This window comes from Ranitomeya imitator, chromosome 2 (genome assembly GCF_032444005.1).
Source record: "Ranitomeya imitator isolate aRanImi1 chromosome 2, aRanImi1.pri, whole genome shotgun sequence".
In the NCBI taxonomy this organism is placed as follows: domain Eukaryota; kingdom Metazoa; phylum Chordata; class Amphibia; order Anura; family Dendrobatidae; genus Ranitomeya; species Ranitomeya imitator.
In genome coordinates, this window is record NC_091283.1 from 173,214,012 (window position 1) to 173,235,379 (window position 21,368).

Below are 21,368 nucleotides of genomic sequence, written 5' to 3' on the forward strand. Positions count from 1 at the left end.
ATGCAGCTCACACACACACGCACGCAGCTCACACACGCGCACGCAGCTCACACACACACGCAGCTCACACACACGCAGCTCACACACACACATGCACAGCCCCACTGTATAATGACATACCCACACAGCCCCACTGTATAATGACAGGCACACGCCCAAGCTCACTGTATAATGACACACGCACGCAGCTCTCACACACACACGCACGCAGCTCTCACACGCACGCAGCACACACACACACACGCAGAGCCCCACTGTATAATGACAGGCACACGCACAACCCCACTGTATAATGACATACCCACACAGCCCCACTGTATAATGACAGGCACACGCACAAGCCCACTGTATAATGACACACACATGCAGCTCACACACACACGCACGCAGCTCTCACACACATACACGCACGCAGCTCTCACACACACACACGCAGCTCTCACACACACACGCACGCAGCTCTCACACACACACGCACGCAGCTCTCACACACACGCACGCAGCTCTCATACGCACGCACACAGCTCACACACACATGCATGCAGCTCACAGACACACCAGTTACCTCATACACACACCAGTTACCTCAAACACACACGCACGCAGCTCACACACACATCACACACACCAGTTACCTCATACACACATCACACACACCAGTTACCTCATACACACATCATACACTCTCCTCTGTGGTGCAGGGGTGGCTCAGCTGATGTCCATGTGCAGCTCTTCAGTTTCTCCTGCTCACAGCTCTGCACTGTCCCGGGCCCCGGCACCTCCCCCGTCTCTCCTTCTCTGCTGGGATGGCAGATAAGAGCAGGAGAAGCCAGAGCTCTGTGCACACACAGGCCAGTATGAGGACCTTTCATCTTGGCTGCTGGCTCTCTCCCTCAGAGTGGCAGTGGCGCATAGGAGCTTGCTCATCACATACCCCTGCAGCCTGCATGTCAGGGCTGCTGGCGGGATGGCACCACCGCGCACTACAAGTGCGCTATGTATTAGTCACTGCCAGTCCTCCAGCGGCCCTGTGCAGCTGCTTAGACACCGGCCCGGGGGGCATATGCATTTCTGCCACCCAGCCCAGCCCGCCCCTGAGTATCAGATTTATCATAAATCAAATTGTATCACCGGCCACCCTGTAATCTGTGCCCCGTGACAATGTAACTGTTTTCTATTAAGTTTTTTAAATCTTGACAAAATCTAACACCGTCCTATTTCCTAACACTCCGTCCTTGTCCTGCTAATGTTCGTTTTGTCGCAGACTACATGGTCACACAAGTCTAATATGTTCCATTGTTAGTCTTCCTACGTTAATGATATGTGGACATGTTTCACGTAGGATCTAAGCATCTTTAAAGGGAACCTGTCACCTGAATTTGGCGGGACCGGTTTTCGGTCATATGGGCGGAGTTTTCAGGTGTTTGATTCACCCTTTCCTTACCCGCTGGCTGCATGCTGGCCGCAATATTGGATTGAAGTTCATTCTCCATCTTGGATTGAAGTTCATTCTCTGTCCTCCGTAGTACACGCCTGCGCAAGGCAATCTTGCCTTGTGCAGGCGTGTACTACGGAGGACAGAGAATGAACTTCAATCCAATATTGTGGCCAGCATGCAGCCAGCGGGTAAGGAAAAGGTGAATCAAACACCTGAAAACTCCGCCCATATGACCGAAAACTGGTCCCGCCAAATTCAGGTGACCGCTTCCCTTTAAGGCAACATAATAATGTTTGTGGTCACCTCATCACTTGGGTGCTGTTACCCCTTTTTGCATTCTTACTAACATTTAGGGTATGTTCGCACATGGCTGATACACCATGCTTACCATGTATCTCATCACTTCCACACCACCTAACAGTGCAGCTTTTCACCTCATTGTGGCTTTTGAAGGCGATGAACAGATTTACCAATCCAGTCAAAAAGTCAAGGTCCCCATTCGCATTAAATAGAAGTCAACCAAACAATCGGCTCAGTTTGGAAATCCAACATGATGGATACGGTATTTCTCTTCCCCAACATCATTTGTCAGGAAGAGTCAAGCATCCTACGTACGCATTAAACTGGCGGAAAATCTCAACGATATTGGTGGGTTTGGCCAACTTTAGTCTAATGTGTATGTGGGGGACTTAAAAGCCCCCATTCACAATAGATTAAAGTTGGCTAAACCTGTCGATATTCAAACTGCTTGAATTTTAATGTTCGATCCTTTTGTAAGCAGCTGCAGAGGTATGTGAAGGGGACAAAGATGGTAGGCATAGAGTTCTCCTCGCTACTGAAGATTGACATTTCAGACCAGTGGCTCGGTTTCTCTGCTGCTCTGAACTGTGTTGCTAGCATCACTGCTGCTAGCATCGGAGGAGAAGTAGAGGGAATGAAGCTGGCCAGATTCAGCAATCCAGACAGATTTAGAGTGGCGCTTGTTAGCAAGAACTTGTGGCCTAAAGGACCTAAAGCTGCACAATAGAGAATTGAAAATCTCTCTGGTTTTGTAGATTTTTAATAAAAGGTTAATTGCAAAGTTATAAGCACTTTGTTATTTTAACCATGAGGCCATGTGCACACGTTCAGTATTTTTCGCGTTTTTTCGCTATAAAAACGTGATAAAAATGCGAAAAAAAACGCTTACATATGCTATTATTTAAAGTGTATTCCGCATTTCTTGTGCAAATGTTGCTTTTTTTTCAGCGAAAAAAATCGCATTGCGGAAAAAAAAGCAACATGTTCATTAAATTTGTGGAATTGCGAGGATTCCGCACACCTAGGAATGCATTGATCTGCATACTTTCCGCATGGGGCTGTGCACACCATGCGGGAAATAAGCAGATTATGTGCGGTTGGTACCCAGGGTGGAGGAGAGGAGACTGGGCACCATATAATTGGTAAAAAAAACAGAATTAAAATAAAAATAGTGATATACTCACCCTCTGATGGCCCCGGAGTCCTCCCGCCTCTCATCGGTGCATGCTGCCGCTTCCATTCCTATAGATGGTCTGTGTGAAGGACCTGCGATGACGTCGCCGTCTTGTGATTGGTCGCGTGACCGCTCATGTGACAGCTCACGTGACCGCGACGTCATCGAAGGTCCTGCACACACACACCATCTATAGGAACGGACGCCGCTGAGGAGATCGGCTGTCTGCAGGTAAGTATAACCATTTTTTTTAATTTTTTTTATTATTTTTAAACATTCTATCTTTTACTATTGATGCTGCATAGGCAGCATCTATAGTAAAAAGTTGGTCACACTTGTCAAACAGTATATTTGACAAGTGTGACCAACCTGTCAGTCAGTTTTCCAAGCGATGCTACAGATCGCTTGGAAAACTTTAGCATTCTGCAAGCTAATTTCGCTTGCAAAATGCTAAAAAAAAAACGGGAAAAAAACGCAAAAAAAAAGGCGTATTTCTTGCAGAAAATTTCTGAATTTCTGCAAGAAATCCTGACGTGTGCACGTACCCTTAAGGTACCGTCACACTAGACGATATCGCTAGCGATCCGTGACGTTGCAGCGTCCTGGCTAGCGATATCGTCCAGTGTGACACGCAGCAGCGATCAGGCCCCTGTTGTGATATCGCTGGTCGGGGAAGAAAGTCCAGAACTTTGTTTCGTCGCTGGATCTCCCGCTGACATCGCTGAATCGGCGTGTGTGACGCCGATTCAGCGATGTCTTCGCTGGTAACCAGGGTAAACATCGGGTTACTAAGCGCAGGGCCGCGCTTAGTAACCCGATGTTTACCCTGGTTACCATCGTTAACGTAAAAAAAACAACCACTGCATACTTACCTACCGCTGTCTGTCCCCGGCGCTGTGCTTCTCTGCTCTGGCTGTGAGCACAGCGGCCGGAAAGCAGAGCGGTGACGTCACCACTCTGCTTTCCGGCTGCCCGGCGCTCACAGCCAGAGCAGAGAAGCACAGCGCCGGGGACAGACAGTGGTAGGTAAGTATGTAGTGGTTGTTTTTTTTACGTTAACGATGGTAACCAGGGTAAACATCGGGTTACTAAGCGCGGCCCTGCGCTTAGTAACCCGATGTTTACCCTGGTTACCGGCATCGTTGGTCGCTGGAGAGCTGTCTGTGTGACAGCTCTCCAGCGACCAAACAGCGACGCTGCAGCGATCCGGATCGTTGTCGGTATCGCTGCAGCGTCGCTTAGTGTGACGGTACCTTTAAAGAAAACCTGTCAGCAAGATTGTCCACAGTAACCTACAGACAGTGTCAGGTCGGCACCATTCTACTGATTAAAGTGATACCTTGGTTGATGAAATCAGTCTTGTTTAATCTTTATTTTCAGTGTTCAGTTAAATATCTGCCCGTGCTCTGGGACGGTCTGTCTGGGGTCTTCATGTCGTGCTCTGATATGTATGACTTCTGACAAGTCACTGATCCCTCAGTGACCGCCACCTACATATATATATATATATATATATATATATATATATATATATATATATATATACACAGTCATGGCCAAAAGTATTGACACCCCTGCAATTCTGTCAGACAATACTCAGTTTCTTCCTGAAAATGATTGCAATCACAAATCCTTTGGTATTATTATCTTCATTTAATTTGTCTTAAATGAAAAAACACAAAAGAGAATGAAGAAAAAAGCAAAACATTGATCATTTCACACAAAACTCCAAAAATGGGCCAGACAAAAGTACTGGCACCCTCAGCCTAATACTTGGTTGCACAACCTTTAGCCAAAATAACTGCCACCAACCACTTCCGGTAACCATCAATGAGTTTCTTACAATGCTCTGCTGGAATTTTAGACCATTCTTCTTTGGCAAACTGCTCCAGGTCCCTGATATTTGAAGGATGCCTTCTCCAAACTGCCATTTTTAGATCTCTCCACGGGTGTTCTATGGGATTCAGGTCTGGACTCATTGCTGGCCACCTTAGAAGTCTCCAGTGCTTTCTCTCAAACCATTTTCTAGTGCTTTTTGAAGTGTGTTTTGGGTCATTGTCCTGCTGGAAGACCCATGACCTCTGAGGGAGACCCAGCTTTCTCACACTGGGCCCTACATTAAGCTGCAAAATTTGTTGGTAGTCTTCAGACTTAATAATGCCATGCACACGGTCAAGGAGTCCAGTGCCAGAGGCAGCAAAGCAACCCCACAACATCAGGGAACCTCCGCCATGTTTGACTATAGGAACCGTGTTCTTTTCTTTGAATGCCTCTTTTTTTCTCCTGTAAACTCTATGTTGATGCCTTTGCCCAAAAAGCTCTACTTTTGTCTCATCTGACCAGAGAACATTCTTCCAAAACGTTTTAGGCTTTTTCAGGTAAATTTTGGCAAACTTCAGCCTGGCTTTTTTATGTCTCGGGGTAAAAAGTGGGGTCTTCCTGGGTCTCCTACCATACAGTCCCTTTTCATTCAGACGCCGATGGATAGTACGGGATGACACTGTTGTACCCTTGGACTGCAGGGCAGCTTGAACGTGTTTGGATGTTAGTCGAGGTTCTTTATCCAACAACCGCACAATCTTGCGTTGAAATCTCTTGTCAATTTTTCTTTTCCGTCCACATCTAGGGAAGTTAGCCACAGTGCCATGGGCTTTAAACTTCTTGATGACACTGCGCACGGTAGACACAGGAACATTCAGGTCTTTGGAGATGGACTTGTAGCCTTGAGATTGCTCATGCTTCCTCACAATTTGGTTTCTCAAGTCCTCAGACAGTTCTTTGGTCTTCTCTCTTTTCTCCATGCTCAATGTGGTACACACAAGGACACAGGACAGAGGTTGAGTCAACTTTAATCCATGTCAACTGGCTGCAAGTGTGATTTAGTTATTGCCAACACCTGTTAGGTGCCACAGGTAAGTTACAGGTGCTGTTAATTAAACAAATTAGAGAAGTATCACATGATTTTTCCAACAGTGCCAATACTTTTGTCCACCCCCTTTTTTATGTTTGGTGTGGAATTATATCCAATTTGGCTTTAGGACAATTCTTTTTGTGTTTTTTCATTTAAGACAAATTAAATGAAGATAATAATAACAAAGAATTTTTGTTTGCAATCATTTTCAGGAAGAAACTGAGTATTATCTAACAGAATTGCAGGGGTGTCAATAATTTTGGCCATGACTATATATATATACTAGATGGTGGCCCGATTCTAACGTATCGGGTATTCTAGAATATGTACGTAGTATATAGCACAGGCTACGTACTATATTGCACAGTGACGTAGTATATAACAGAGCTACGTAGTATGTAACACAGCGTACGTAGTATATAGCAGAGCTACGTAGTATATAACACAGCCACGTAGTATATAACATAGCCACGTAGTACATAACATAGCCACGCAGTGTATTGCACAGGTATGTAGTATATTGGTCAGCCACGTAGTATATAACATAGCCACTGAAACCAAAACAAAAAAAGTCCTAAATAGCCAAACAGCACATGAAGGACTAATAACACAATGTCTAGAGAGTATAATATTAAAATAAGTAATTTTTATTAATAATTCACACAATCAATTTTAATATAATGCTAAAGTGAAAAAACCTTCCAGATGTAATGGAACGGATAAATACACATGACATCACATACACCTAGGTATATAAACAGTATCCCAATCTAGTCCACACCTACACTGCAGCATCTAGAAAATTACCATATAAAACTACCGACAAAAAGGCAGCTTACAATAAGAAGTCCAGCAAAAAAAACGGTACTAACGAGAGGAGGCAGAATAAATATCACCAACAGGTGTATATGCTAAATACCGCCATTCCTCATGAAAATACACCGATAAATAAGCGCTGTAAAATAATGGATATTATATTGAAAGACACAGGAAGAATGAAGAATTTTAATATGCATTGGTTTATTATTTTTTTGATGTTTTGGACTAGTAGGTCCATATATATGGTCTGTGTTATTGTTCATGTTGTTTGTATCACTTTATAGTCACTTATGCACTTTTGTAAATATCTGCTTATTCAATATTTATAATATTGTCATTTGGGGGGAAAAAAGTATCTTGGCATAGTATTTTATGATCACTGACAAGTATAGGTACTATTAATAGGCACTTTATTATATCCACCAATAATAAGGTTTTAAAAAATTTTTACAGAAAAGTTTTTTAATAATTATTCTTCAGTTTAATTGTGTTTTCTGAACCGAGAATGGCAATATTTTACATCTTGATGTGGCGTAAGTGTAAGGATTTTTTCTTTGGTCTTCTTTTCTTGTGACCACTTACCATTAGCCGCCTTGTCTGGGAATGTGCGCTGCTTTTCGATCCATCCGCCCACAGACTTCGCTGACTCCGGCGGGCAGGACTTAGCTGGCACGCATAGCGCTCATCAGTGAGCGCCTGGGTGCTTGCGGTCCATGGTCCGGAAGCGGTGATGTCACTTCCGGTGCGCGGAGGACGAAGTCAGCGCACACTTTAGTTCCCTTGGCGACTTGCGGCATTCATACGGAAGTCTTTTTGATTGGAGGAGGCAGGGTTTAAATGTCCGGTGTCCCTCTACCCAGACAAGCCCCCTGAGGAAGTGTTACGAAACGCGCGTCGGGGTGTGGGAACGGACACACGGACATCACTCCTAAGTGTAAGTTACCACCAGTTTGCCCACCTGTTCTTGGCTGCCATTATTTTACAGCGCTTATTTATCGGTGTATTTTCATGAGGAATGGCGGTATTTAGCATATACACCTGTTGGTGATATTTATTCTGCCTCCTCTCGTTAGTACCGTTTTTTTTGCTCGACTTCTTATTGTAAGCTGCCTTTTTGTCGGTAGTTTTATATGGTAATTTTCTAGATGCTGCAGTGTAGGTGTGGACTAGATTGGGATACTGTTTATATACCTAGGTGTATGTGATGTCATGTGTATTTATCCGTTCCTTTACATCTGGAAGGTTTTTTCACTTTAGCATTATATTAAAATTGATTGTGTGAATTATTAATAAAAATTACTTATTTTAATATTATACTCTCTAGACATTGTGTTATTAGTCCTTCATGTGCTGTTTGGCTATTTAGGACTTTTTTTGTTTTGGTTTCAGTCGGTATTGTAACACAATGATATCATAAGGATCAAGTTTTTGATTATAACATAGCCACGTAGTATATTGTAAGGCCACGTAGTATATTTTACCAGGCACGTAGTATATTGGACAGTCACGTTGTATATTGCCCAGCTACATAGTGTATAGCACAGAGATGTATGTAACAGAGCCCATGCAGTATGTAACACAGCCCACGTAGTATATAGCAATGTGGGCACTATATGCGTGGTTAAAAAAGACTTAAAATAAAAAATAAACATATACTCACCTTCCGTAGGCCTGTTGAAGTCCTGGTGCCTGTGTACGGTCACGCGGCAGCTTCCGGTCACAGGGTTGGTATGAGCGCAGGACCTGTGATGACGTCGCGGTCACGACCGTGACGTCATGGCAGGTCCTTCTCGCATAGCATCCTTGGCATCGGAACCTGCCGCTTGCACTGCGGAGGACAGCACGCACGTCGGAGGGTGAGAATAACCTTTTTTTTAATTATTATTTTTAACATTAGATCGTTTTACTATTGATGCTGCAAACGCAGCATCAATAGTAAAAAGTTGGTCACACATGGCTAACAGCTGCGTAACCGGAGTGCGTTACACCGCGCTCTGGTAACGCTGGCATTAACCCTGTGTGAGGGCTGACTGGAGGGGAGTATGGAACGGGCACTGACTACGGGGAGGAAAGAGCGGCCATTTTGCCGCCGGACCGTGCCCATCGCTGATTGGTCGTGGCAATGGTCGTGGGCATTTTGCCACGACCAATCAGCGACTTGGATTTCAATGACAGACAGAGGCCGCCACCAATGAATATCCGTGACAGACAGAAAGACGGAAGTGACCCTTAGACAATTATATCGTAGATATATATACTGTGTATATATATATATATATATATATATATATATATATATATATATATATATATATATATATATATATATATATATATATATATAATCCTCTGCTGCAGGCAGGCACTGGTGGCGGTGCCTGCACTGCAGAATGATCGCATATATAATGTGTATTTAATTCTTTTATTTGATGGGTTCCATAAATTCATTAAAAAAATCATTTTGAAAATAGCATCGGCAGCACCTGCGAAGTAGCAGCTATCGACGATCCAGTAGCTGCTACTGCGCAGGTGGCACTATTGTGCTACAGGAAAAAAAATTGCCTTCTCCAAGATGGCGCATGCGCAGTAGCAACTATGGGATTCCTAGAGCCAAAAAAAAAATTGTCTCAACTTGGATAGTGCCGGCCACGCCTGTGCGGTAGAATCTATCGGCGATCCGATAGATGCGGCGGCGCCATCTTGGAGGAGGCAATTTTTTTTTCTCTAGCAAGATGGCACCATCTGCCCAGTACCAGCTATCGAATCGCCAATAGCTGCCGCTGCACAGGCATGGCCGCCGCCACCTTCAAACTGCTTTTTTTTATTATTTAATAAATTTATGTATACCAAAGAAAATAATTAAATATACATTATAGATACAATCGCTGCAGGAGCCAGCGCCTGCTTGCAGAAGGGGATTTTTTATTTTTGAATATGTATATAATATTCATTACATAAACTAGGGGGCAGGTCAGTGAGGGATCAGTGACTTGTCAGAAGCCATACAGATGAATACGTAATCAGGGCACCACATGAAGACCCCCCCCCACAGGCTGCCTCGGAGCACTTGCAGATGATTAACACAACACTGAAAGTATAGATCAAACAACAAGCACAAGTTGGATGTAATTAACCAAGGTATCGTTGTAATCAGTATAACGGCGCCAACCTGACACTGTAGGTTACTCAGCACAATCCTGCTGGCAGGTTCCCTTTAAAGGGGTTGTAAGTTCTCAGAAGCAAAGTCACAGTATGTGACTACAGACTGCTGAATTGAGACAGTCTGCATTGCTTACACTGTCACGATTCCCCTATATGCCCCCTTGTGAGTGGGCAATCACATGACCGCATTTTGTGGTTATGTGCCAACTAGTCTGATCCCGGTTCTTAAATAGAAGAAAATTGATAGCAGCGCAGATCACATACATGCCGTCACATGACCGCACATTTGCACAAAGCATACAGAGGAATCATGACAGTGTGCGCTTTGTAAACTGTCACGATGCAACAGTTTGTAGTCTGAGTGACTGCACACTTTGGTTTTTAGACCAACCAACCGTTCTAAATGTGCCTGTCCTAACTGAGCTGAACCATTGTTGGCCAAGCAATTTTCCTTTCCAGTGGCACAAAGTGATGATTTTGTTATGGTCTTCGGGGGTTTTCAGGACAGAATGTGAGACAGCGTTATCTGTCTGTAGCAGCGCTTTGTGTATGGACCTTGTGAACTAGATATTTTTTTAAACTGCAGAAACATTTCACTAAAAGGGTTTTCCACAAATTACTGTAATTTAATTATACACTAATTAGCCATAATATTAAAACTAAAACCACTGACAGGGTGATTGAATAACGATTATTATCTCGGTGGCGGGATATACACGACAGACAGTGAACAGAAAGGCAGACTTAAGAGGTCCAGGAAACACAGTCTGTGCATGTTTGAGTTGAGTCCAGGAGAGTCCGTACTTTGATGCATTTCATGGAAGTCTAAATCTGTCTTTAGTATCTAAGGTAAATTATGATGACTAGATAGCAGTGATGCCTGTGGGGAGAGACTAGCCCGTCTGGTCCCAAAGAAGAGATACTGTAAAAAATTGTCGTGATAGAAATGGGTCAGGACACTGAAAGCTGCACAGCTTACAACCCCTGACCAACAAAATTACCTAAAATACGCACATAATCATCGGAACTGGACCATGGAGGAAGGCAACCTGGTCTATTGAATCATGTTTTACATCATGAGAAAGAGATGGCGATAGGAAGAAAACATTCCAGTGGAGCCAGGTGACGGGGCAATGTTCTGCTGGGAAACATCGGGTCCTGGCATCATGTGATATGTACCACCTACCTAAACATTCTACACACCAAGGACCCCCCTTGGTAGGAGCAGGATCTCAAAATGGCAATACCTCTTTCAGCAGGATAATGCCCCTGCCACACTGCAAAAACTGATCAGGAATGGAGAAACATGACAGAGTTGACAGAGATTGATCATCTGGTGAATGTGCCCAGAAAACAAGTCAGATTCATGGAGGCCACACCAAGCAATTTACAGGATTAATATGATCCAGTAAACTCTTGCTAAATCCCGCAGGACGTCTTCAGTGGTCAGCGGAGTCCATGCCTGGACGGCTCACAGTTACAATGCCTACAAGTAGTATTCAACCCCCTGCAGATTTAGCAGGTTTAATAAGATGCAAATAAGTTAGAGCCTTCAAACTTCAAACAAGAGCAGGATTTATTAACAGATGTATAAATCTTACAAACCAAAAAGTTTTGTTGCTCAGTTAAATTTTTATAAATTTTAAACATAAAAGTGTGGGTCAATTATTATTCAACCCCTAGGTTTAATATTTTGTGGAATAACCTTTGTTTGCAATTACAGCTAATAATCGTCTTTTATAAGACCTGATCAGGCCGGCACAGGTCTCTGGAGTTATCTTGGCCCACTCCTCCATGCAGATCTTCTCCAAGTTATCTAGGTTCTTTGGGTGTCTCATGTGGACTTTAATCTTGAGCTCCTTCCACAAGTTTTCAATTGGGTTAAGGTCAGGAGACTGACTAGGCCACTGCAACACCTTGATTTTTTGCCTCTTGAACCAGGCCTTGGTTTTCTTGGCTGTGTGCTTTGGGTCGTTGTCTTGTTGGAAGATGAAATGACGACCCATCTTAAGATCCTTGATGGAGGAGTGGAGGTTCTTGGCCAAAATCTCCAGGTAGGCCGTGCTATCCATCTTCCCATGGATGCGGACCAGATGGCCAGGCCCCTTGGCTGAGAAACAGCCCCACAGCATGATGCTGCCACCACCATGCTTGACTGTAGGGATGGTATTCTTGGGGTCGTATGCAGTGCCATCCAGTCTCCAAACGTCACGTGTGTGGTTGGCACCAAAGATCTCGATCTTGGTCTCATCAGACCAGAGAACCTTGAACCAGTCAGTCTGAGTCCTCCAAGTGATCATGAGCAAACTGTAGATGAGCCTTGACATGACGCTTTGAAAGTAAAGGTACCTTACGGGCTCGTCTGGAACGGAGACCATTGCGGTGGAGTACGTTACTTATGGTATTGACTGAAACCAATGTCCCCACTGCCATGAGATCTTCCCGGAGCTCCTTCCTTGTTGTCCTTGGGTTAGCCTTGACTCTTCGGACAAGCCTGGCCTCGGCACGGGAGGAAACTTTCAAAGGCTGTCCAGGACGTGGAAGGCTAACCGTAGTTCCATAAGCCTTCCACTTCCGGATGATGCTCCCAGTGGGGACAGGTAGGCCCAACTCCTTGGAAAGGGTTTTGCACCCCTTGCCAGCCTTGTGACCCTCCACGATCTTGTCTCTGATGGCCTTGGAATGCTCCTTTGTCTTTCCCATGTTGACCATGTATGAGTGCTGTTCACAAGTTTGGGGAGGGTCTTAAATAGTCAGAAAAGGCTGGAAAAAGAGATATTTAATCCAAACATGTGAAGCTCATTGTTCTTTGTGCCTAAACTACTTCTTAATACTTTAGGGGAACCAAACAGAATTCTGGTGGGTTGAGGGGTTGAATAATAAATGACCCTCTGAAAAGACTTTTCACAATTTAAAAAAAAAATAAACAAAGAAATAACATTCTTTTTTGCTGCAGTGCATTTCACACTTCCAGGCTGATCTACAGTCCAAATGTCACAATGCCAAGTTAATTCCAAATGTGTAAACCTGCTAAATCTGCAGGGGGTTGAATACTACTTGTAGGCACTGTATTTGGGTAGCACAAGGGAAATATCGCACATTATTAAGTGGTTTCAATTTTATGGGTTATAGTGGTATGTAAATACAGATATACAGGGTCCCACCTATCCCCAGAATGGCCCAGTCTTGAAGCCAGCTGTTCATGGTCATTAAAATCTGCAGAGGAAGAGCATTCAGCTATTTCTGTACCTCCTGCTCATAACTATAAACTTTGTTACTACACTTACCCCAAAGACAACTGAGACTAAACCGCCCCACTAATGGGACGCAAAAAAATAGATGGGAATAGTAGCACTAAAATGGCTTATTATTTCCAATGGTGCAAGAATGTAGCACTTGGAATGTAGGCGGTGAGGTGCAGCACCAGAGAAAATTCGTGGTACACCTAGGGAACCGGGAAAGATAAAAACATGAAGGTTATGTTGGTGCGCTGCCAATGATCTCAGTGATGATGATGTAATTTAAATACCTGTTATTTAGGATTCAAAATCATAAACCGGTTTTCGGCACCTGATGAAGGATCCAGTCCAGAGCCGATAACCAGTTTGTGATTTTGAATCTTACAGTGGCATGTAAAAATTTGAGCACCCCTGGTCAACATTACGGTTATTGTGAACAGTTAAGCAAGTTGAAGATGAAATGATCTCTAAAAGGCCTAAAGCTAAAGATTACACCTCTCCTTTGTATTTTAGTCAAAAAAAGTATTTTCATTTTTTACATTTAAAAAATTACAAAAAGGAAAATGGGTTTAGGATCCTTATCCATTTGTAGAAGCCATCCTCTTTTCAATTAATGCTTATTTACAGATGGCGTTATGTTTGCATCAATAATTTGTTTAAATGTCATTGGATCCATTCTGCTACACAATCCCAAAGCATGATTCATCCACCACCATGCTTAATGGTTGGTGAGAAGTTTTTATCTCGAAATTCTGTGCCCTTTTTTCTCTCACATACTTGTGATCACTGTGGTCAAAGAGTTCTATTTTAACCTCATCGGTCCACAGGACTTGTTTCCAAAATGAATCAGGATTGTTTAGATGTTCTTCTGCATACTTTTGGAGCTGAATTTTATGGTGAGGACACAGAAGAGGTTTTCTTCTGATGACTTTTCCATGAAGGCCATATTTGAGCAGGTATCTCTGAACAGTTGAACAATGTACAACAACTCCAGAGTCTGCTAAACCTTTCCGAAGATCTTTTGCAGTTAAGTGGGGGTTCTGATTTGCCTCTAGCAATCCTGCGAGCAGCTATCATTGAAATTTTGCTTGGTCTTCCAGACTTCATCTTGACCTTCACTGTTCCTGCTAACTGCCATTTTTTAATTAATAAATCTTTTTACTCAAAGTGAGTAAATGGCAACTTGAAAACACTTTGCTATCTTCTTATTGAATTCTCCTACTTGGTTTGCCTCCATCATTTCCAGAGTGATAGGCAGCTGCTTAGAAGAACGCATGGTTGCTGTTTTTGGCACAAGGTTAGAGGAAGCTAGGTTTTTACAATGCTGGGGAATTTGCATCACCTGACCTTTCCTAACAACGACAGGAACAAGCCATAACAGGGCTCTTAAGGTCTGAAACCTTGGTCAAAGTTATCTGAGCACACGGATCTCCATGGGTGCCCAAACTTTTACTTTTTGTAATTTTTAAAATATAAAAAAATAAAATAGGTTTCCTTTGTATTTTAGGCAAAAAAATACATGTCATCTTTAACTTTAGGCCTTTTAGAGGTCATTTCATCAACTTGACTGACTTCAAAATATCAATAATTTTGACCGGGGGTGCCCAAACTTTAACATGCCACTGTAAATAAAAGGTATTTCTTTATTGTCATTGGCAATGCACCAACACAACGTTCATGTTTTTATCCATTAATGAGAGGGGAAGAGGGAATCCTATCAGCCACCAGTCTGTTTGTAATCTGTTTTATTGACTAATTGTACAACCCTCCTTTCCTTGTGACACTGGCAGAATCCTGCAATTTCGGTGATACATTTATTGTATTATATTTTGTCTCTTCTCTATACTTAAGTTGTCCAGTGCAGCCTTCGTAGCGCACATGTATTGTGTATTTATCTTTCAGCTCCACACGCTCTGAACGTACCAGTGCCTGGATACAGACAGGAGTGGCCCGGGGGCGGTGAGTACGATCATTACTAATATTGAAAGAAGACCAACCCACCATTACAGATTTAGGGCAGATTCACACATCAAGGAAACACAGACCCTTATTCGGATTGCGATACCCGGCCAGACCATTAGGTCTCCTAACTTGACCTATATACCTACATTGGGGAAAATAACTATTTGATACACTGCCGATTTTGCAGTTTTCCCAACAAAGAATGGAGATTCTGTAACTTTTATCATAGGTACAATTCAACTGTGAGAGACAGAACCAGAAAATCACATTATATGATTTTTAAATAATTAATTTGCATTTTATTGCATGAAATAAGTATTTGATACAATAGAAAAACAGAACTTAATAATTGGTTCAGAAACCTTTGTTTGCAATTACAGAGGTCAGAAGCTTCCTGTAGTTCTTGACCAAGTTGGCACACACTGCAGCGGGGATTTTAACCCACTTTTCCATACAGATCTTCGGCAGATCTTTCAGGTTTTGGGGCTGTCGCTGGGCAACATTAAGTTACAGCACCCTCCGAAGATTTTCTAGTGGGTTCGGGTCTGCAAACTGGCTAAGCCACTCCAGGACCTTGAAATGCAGAGCCACTCCTTAATTACCCTGGCTCTGTGTTTTGGGTAATTGTCATGCTGGAAGACCCAACTTCAATGATATTACTGAGGAAAGAATGTTGTTGGCCAAAATTTCACTATACATGAATAGCAAGTGGAGTTGACACCAAAAAGTTCTCTTTTGGTCTCATCTGATCACATGACCTTCTCCCATGCCTCCTCTGGATCATCCAGATGGTCATTGGCGAACTTCAAACAGGCCTGGACATGTGCAGGCATGAGCAGGGGGACCTTGCGTGCCCTGCAGAATGTTTATCCGTGACGGCGTACTGTGTTACTTACAAAAATGTTTGCGACTGTGGTCCCAGCTGTCTTCAAGTCATTAACCAAGTTCTCCCATGTAGTTCTGGACTGATTCCTGACCTTTCTAAGAATCATCCTTACCCCCACGAGCCGAGATCTTACATGAGGCCCCAGAGTGAGGAAAATTGACAGTCGTCTTGAGTTTCTTCCATTTTCTAATAATTGTGTCCACAGTTCTTTCCTTTTCACCAAGCTGCTTACCTATTATCCTGTTTTGTCCCTGGTGTCCTTGGACAGCTCTTTGGTCTTGGTCATGGTGGAGAGGTTGGAGTGCGATTGAGTGTGGACAGGTGCAATTAATACAGTGTAGTGCAGAGTAGGAGGGCTTTTTAACCTCTTCCCGACATGCGCTGTACTAGTACTGCTCTGCAGGAGGTGCGTGCCCACAAATAGCAGTACTAGTATGGCAGCATGATTGCGCGGCCTCACGCTGAGGCGATCGCGTACGTGTGTCAGCTGTATGTGACAGCTGACTCTCCGCAGCAACGCCCATGATCAGTGTTGGCACCGATCACGGGCATTTAACCCCTCTGATGCCGCTGTCAGTAGTGACAGCGATATACAGGAGCATCGCACAGGGAGGGGGCTCCCTGCTCGCTTCCATCAGGACAATGCAATGCGATCGCATTGTCCTGATGGTCTCGATGGAGACCCCCAGCTTCCTGCAGGGAAGGTGGCTTGTGAGCACCTGCTGAGAGCAGACACTGAGATGCCTCCTTCCCTGCCTGTCAGATCGCTAATCTGATATTCTGCAGTGCAGAGTGTCAGTTCAGCGATCTGATGTAATACAGTGATGTCCCATCCTAATGTAAAATAGTAAAAAAAAAAACAGTTTACAAAGTGTAAAAATATGTTTTAAAAAATCCCTAAATAAAGAAAAATAAATATTTTTCCAATAAATACATTTATGTATAAAAAAGTACACATTTGGTATTGCCGCATCCGTAACAACCTGCTCTATAAAACTGTCCCACTAGTTAAGGCTAGGTTCACATTGCGTTAGTGGGTATTTGCTAACGGAATCCATTACATAGCGCCACTAACGCAATGTAATGGATCCGTTAGCGCACCCATTGACCGCAATGTATGTAACGCATCCATAACGCATGCCATTTTTGGCATGCTTTAGCGATGTTCCGTTATTTTGTGACGGACCTCGAACGCTGTCTGCAGCGTTTTTGGGTCCGTTCTTGCTAGCACAGATCGGGCATCTGCACTATCGCTAAACGCGATCGCTTTTTGGACATTGCGTTAACGCAGTCTGTTAGCGTATGCGCTAAACGGACTGCACTAACGCAATGTGAACCTAGCCTAACCCCTTCAGTGAATACCGTAAATAAACAAGGCAAAAAACAATGTTTTGTCATCATACCGCCGAACAAAAAGTGAGATAAAAAAGACAGATGTAAATAAAAATGGTACCGCTGAAAACGTTATCTTGTCCCACAAAAAATGAGCCGCCTTACAGCTCCATCAGCAGAAAAATAAAAAAAGTTATAGTGCTCAGAATAAAGCGATGCAAAAATAATTACTTTTTCTCTAAAATACAGTTTTTATTGTGTAAAAGTGCCAAGACATAAAAATATATAAATGAAGTATCGCTGTAATCGTACTGACCCGAAGAATAAAGCGGTCGTACCAATTTTACCACATGTGGAACGGTATTAAAAAAAAAAAAACAAATTGCTGAATTGCTGGTTTTTGTTCATTCTGTCTTTCAAAATTCAGAATAGAAATCGATCAAAAAATGTCATGTGCCCGAAAATCATACCAATAAAAACATCAGCTCGTCCCGCAAAAAACAAGACCTCACATGACTATCAACCAAAATCTGAAAAAAATTATAGCTCTCAAAATATTGTCATGCAAAAACTAGTTTTCGCAATAAAAAGCGACTTTTAGTGTGTGACAGCAGCCAATAATAAAAACCCAAAATAAATCTGGTATCGTTGTAATTGCCCCGACGTAAAAAAATAAATAAAACCAATTCTTCACATTTTTTTCATTCTGCATCCCAAAGATTGCAGGGCACATTTATTATTATTATTTATTGTTATAGCGCCATTTATTCCATGGTGCTTTACATGTGAGGAGGGGTATACATAATAAAAACAAGTACAATAATCTTAAACAATACAAGTCATAACTGGTACAGGAGGAATGAGGACCCTGCCCGCGAAGGCTCACAATCTACAAGGGATGGGTGAGAATACAGTAGGTGAGGGTAGAGCTGGTCATGCAGCGGTTTGGTCGATCGGTGGTTACTGCAGGTTGTAAGCTTGTCTGAAGAGGTGGGTCTTCAGGTTCTTTTTGAAGGTTTCGATGGTAGGCGAGAGTCTGATGTGTTGTGGTAGAGGGTTCCAGAGTAGGGGTGATACGCGAGAGAAATCTTGTATACGATTGTGAGAAGAGGAGATAAGAGGGGAGTAGAGAAGGAGATCTTGTGAGGATCGGAGGTTGCGGGTAGGTAAGTACTGGGAGACGAGGTCACAGATGTATGGAGGACACAGGTTGTGGATGGCTTTGTACGTCATGGTAAGGGTTTTGTAGTGGAGTCTCTGGGCAATGGGGAGCCAGTGAAGGGATTGACAGAGGGGAGAGGCCGGGGAATAGCGGGGGGACAGGTGGATTAGTCGGGCAGCAGAGTTTAGAATAGATTGGAGGGGTGCCAGAGTGTTAGAGGGGAGGCCACAGAGCAGGAGGTTGCAGTAGTCAAGGCGAGAGATGATGAGGGCATGGACTAGGGTTTTTGCAGATTCATGGTTGAGGAATGAACGGATTCGTGAAATATATTTGAGTTGAAAGCGGCAGGAAGTGGAAAGGGCTTGGATATGTGGTTTGAAGGAGAGATCAGCATCAAGGATTACCCCGAGGCAGCGAGCTTGTGGGACTGGGGAGAGTGGGCAGCCATTTACTGTAATGGATAGGTTTGTTGGGGGGGGGGTCACGTGAGATGGGGGAAAGATGATGAATTCTGTTTTGTCCATGTTAAGTTTTAGAAATCTAGTGGAGAAGAAGGATGAAATAGCAGACAGACATTGAGGGATTCTGGTTAGAAGGGAGGTGATATCTGGTCCAGAGATGTAGATCTGTGTGTCGTCAGCGTAGAGGTGATACTGAAAGCCATGAGATTCTATGAGCTGTCCCAGGCCAAAGGTGTAAATGGAGAAGAGCAAGGGCCCAAGAACTGAACCTTGTGGGACTCCGACAGATAAGGGGCGAGGTGAGGAGGTGGTGTGTGAGTGGGAGACGCTGAATGTCCTGTCTGTTAGGTATGATGAGATCCAGGATAGGGCCAAGTCTGCGATGCCAAGGGATGAGAGGGTTTGTAATAATAGGGAATGGTTCACTGTGTCAAAGGCAGCCGACAGGTCGAGGAGGAGGAGGATAGAGTAGTGTCGCTTGCTCTTGGCGGTTAAGAGGTCATTTATCCTCTGCTGAGCACTTACATTGGGGTTTCCGTGTAAATCTCTGAAATACGTGATTCAGGCAGAACCCCTTGTGGAAAATTCCCGATAATGAGGCAGATGGAGGCGCTGTGGGCGCCGTCTGACATGTGATCCGGTGGTGTCCGTCTTTTTAGGGTTGCATAAAAGTTCTGTTGGCCACAGTTTTGTGCATTTCTGAAAAGAAGGACACTGCTGAACAGAGGCCAGAAAAACTCTGCTGCCTCTTTAAAGTGAATGGTTCCCTCAGGGGGTTTCATCTGTCACATCACTCGGAGATTTAGATGGAAATCCCAAAGTAATTACTCATTGTAGAGCGCCAGATAAATGTGAAACATTATGTAAAATGTTCCTAATAAAAAGCTTCAACTCAATCCACAAAAAAAGCAAGTCCCCACTCAGGTCTGTCATCTGTTAATGGAAATATAGGAGGATACCAAGTTACTGGTAGCACATGGGCTCTGGAAAAGCAAAATTACTCCTCATCCTCCAAACGAAGTTCAGCAAATTCTCCACTCCCAAATGGAAATCTCCCCCCACTTCCCCCCTTCTGAGCCCCCGAATGCCTAAGCAACATTTAGCGCCCACATGTTTGGCGTTTCGGTAGTGATGAGAGCCCACCTAATTTACAGGTGTGTGTCTCCAGAAGCACGAGCTGGACATAATGTACTGGTGATTGCAACGTATTGGTCACTACAACGGCAGTTTGCAATTTTCATTCAGCAACTTCCACTGCTACCTGTTTCTGGAAAACACCCATGGAGTCAAAATCGTCACTACATCTGTAGATAAATTCCCAAAGGGTTATAACTTCCAAAATGGGGTCACTTCTGGTGGGTTGTGCTGTTCTGGCAACTCAGGGAATCTGCCAATGTAAGATGGCACCATCAAACAAGTGCAGCAAAATCTGCACTGTAATATGGCGCTACTTCCCTTTTGAGCTTTGCACTATGCCTCAAACGTAGTTTTCAACCACATATGGGGCATCTGTGAACTCAGGAGGAATGGCACAACAAACTTTGCAGTCCATTTTCTCCTTTTTGCCCTTGTGAAAATACAAAACTTGTAGATGATAAAAAGATTTTTGTGGGAAAAATGTGATTTTTTATTTTTTATTTTCACGGCTTAACATTATAAACTTATGTGAGGCACCTGGGGGTTCAAGGTGCTCAATACACATCTAGATAAGGTCCCAAAGGGGTCTAGTTTCCAAAATGGTGTGATTTGTGGGGGATTTCCTCTGTTCAGGCTCATCAGGGGTTCTTTAAACGCAACATGGCGTCCGCTAATTATTAGTGACTAGATGGTGGCCCGATTCTAACGCATCAGGTATTCTAGAATATGTATGTAAGTATATAGCACAGGCCACGTAGTATATAGGAGTACTACGTGGCCTGTGGTATATACCATGTGGCTGCTATATACATACAGAAATATTCTAGAATACCTGATGCGTTAATATAGGCCACGCAGTAAATAACACAGCCCACGTATTATATACACAGCCCACACAGTATATAGTAGCCAGGCAGTATATAGCAGCCACACAGTATATAACACAGCCCACGTAGTATGTAACACTGGCCACGTAATATACAACACAGCCCACGTAATATATAGCGCAGCCCACATAGTATCTAACAGTGGCCACGTAGTATATAGCACACAGTATAGAACACAGCCACGTAGTATATAACACTGCCCACGTAGTATATAGCAGCCATGTAGTATATAACGCAGCCCACGCAGTATAGAACACAGCCCACATAGTATCTAACACTGGCGGCCAGGTAGTATATAGCAGCCACGCTGTATCTAACCCAGTCCACGTAGTATTTAGCAGTGTGGGCACCATATCCCTGTTAAAAAAAATAATTAAAATAAAAATTAGTTTTATACTCACCCGCCGGGATCCAGCGTAGATCCAGCGAACCTCTGGCGATGCGCGTGCGGCTGCCGCTATCTTCCGTTCCCAGGATGCATTGCGAAATTACCCAAAT

At 43.5% G+C, this 21,368-nt stretch overlaps 1 protein-coding gene across 22 annotated transcripts in view; it reads left to right on the forward strand.

Moving 5' to 3' along the window:
* RALGPS1 (Ral GEF with PH domain and SH3 binding motif 1) overlaps nucleotides 1–21,368 on the forward strand; it is a 953,479-nt gene that overhangs the window by 847,136 nt on the left and 84,975 nt on the right. For all 22 annotated transcript variants that reach the window (XM_069748007.1, XM_069747990.1, XM_069747991.1 and 19 more), the window contains one exon: nucleotides 14,946–15,002. In XM_069748007.1, the coding sequence (XP_069604108.1) occupies nucleotides 14,946–15,002 (57 nt within the window). The remainder of the gene's footprint in view (nucleotides 1–14,945; nucleotides 15,003–21,368) is intronic.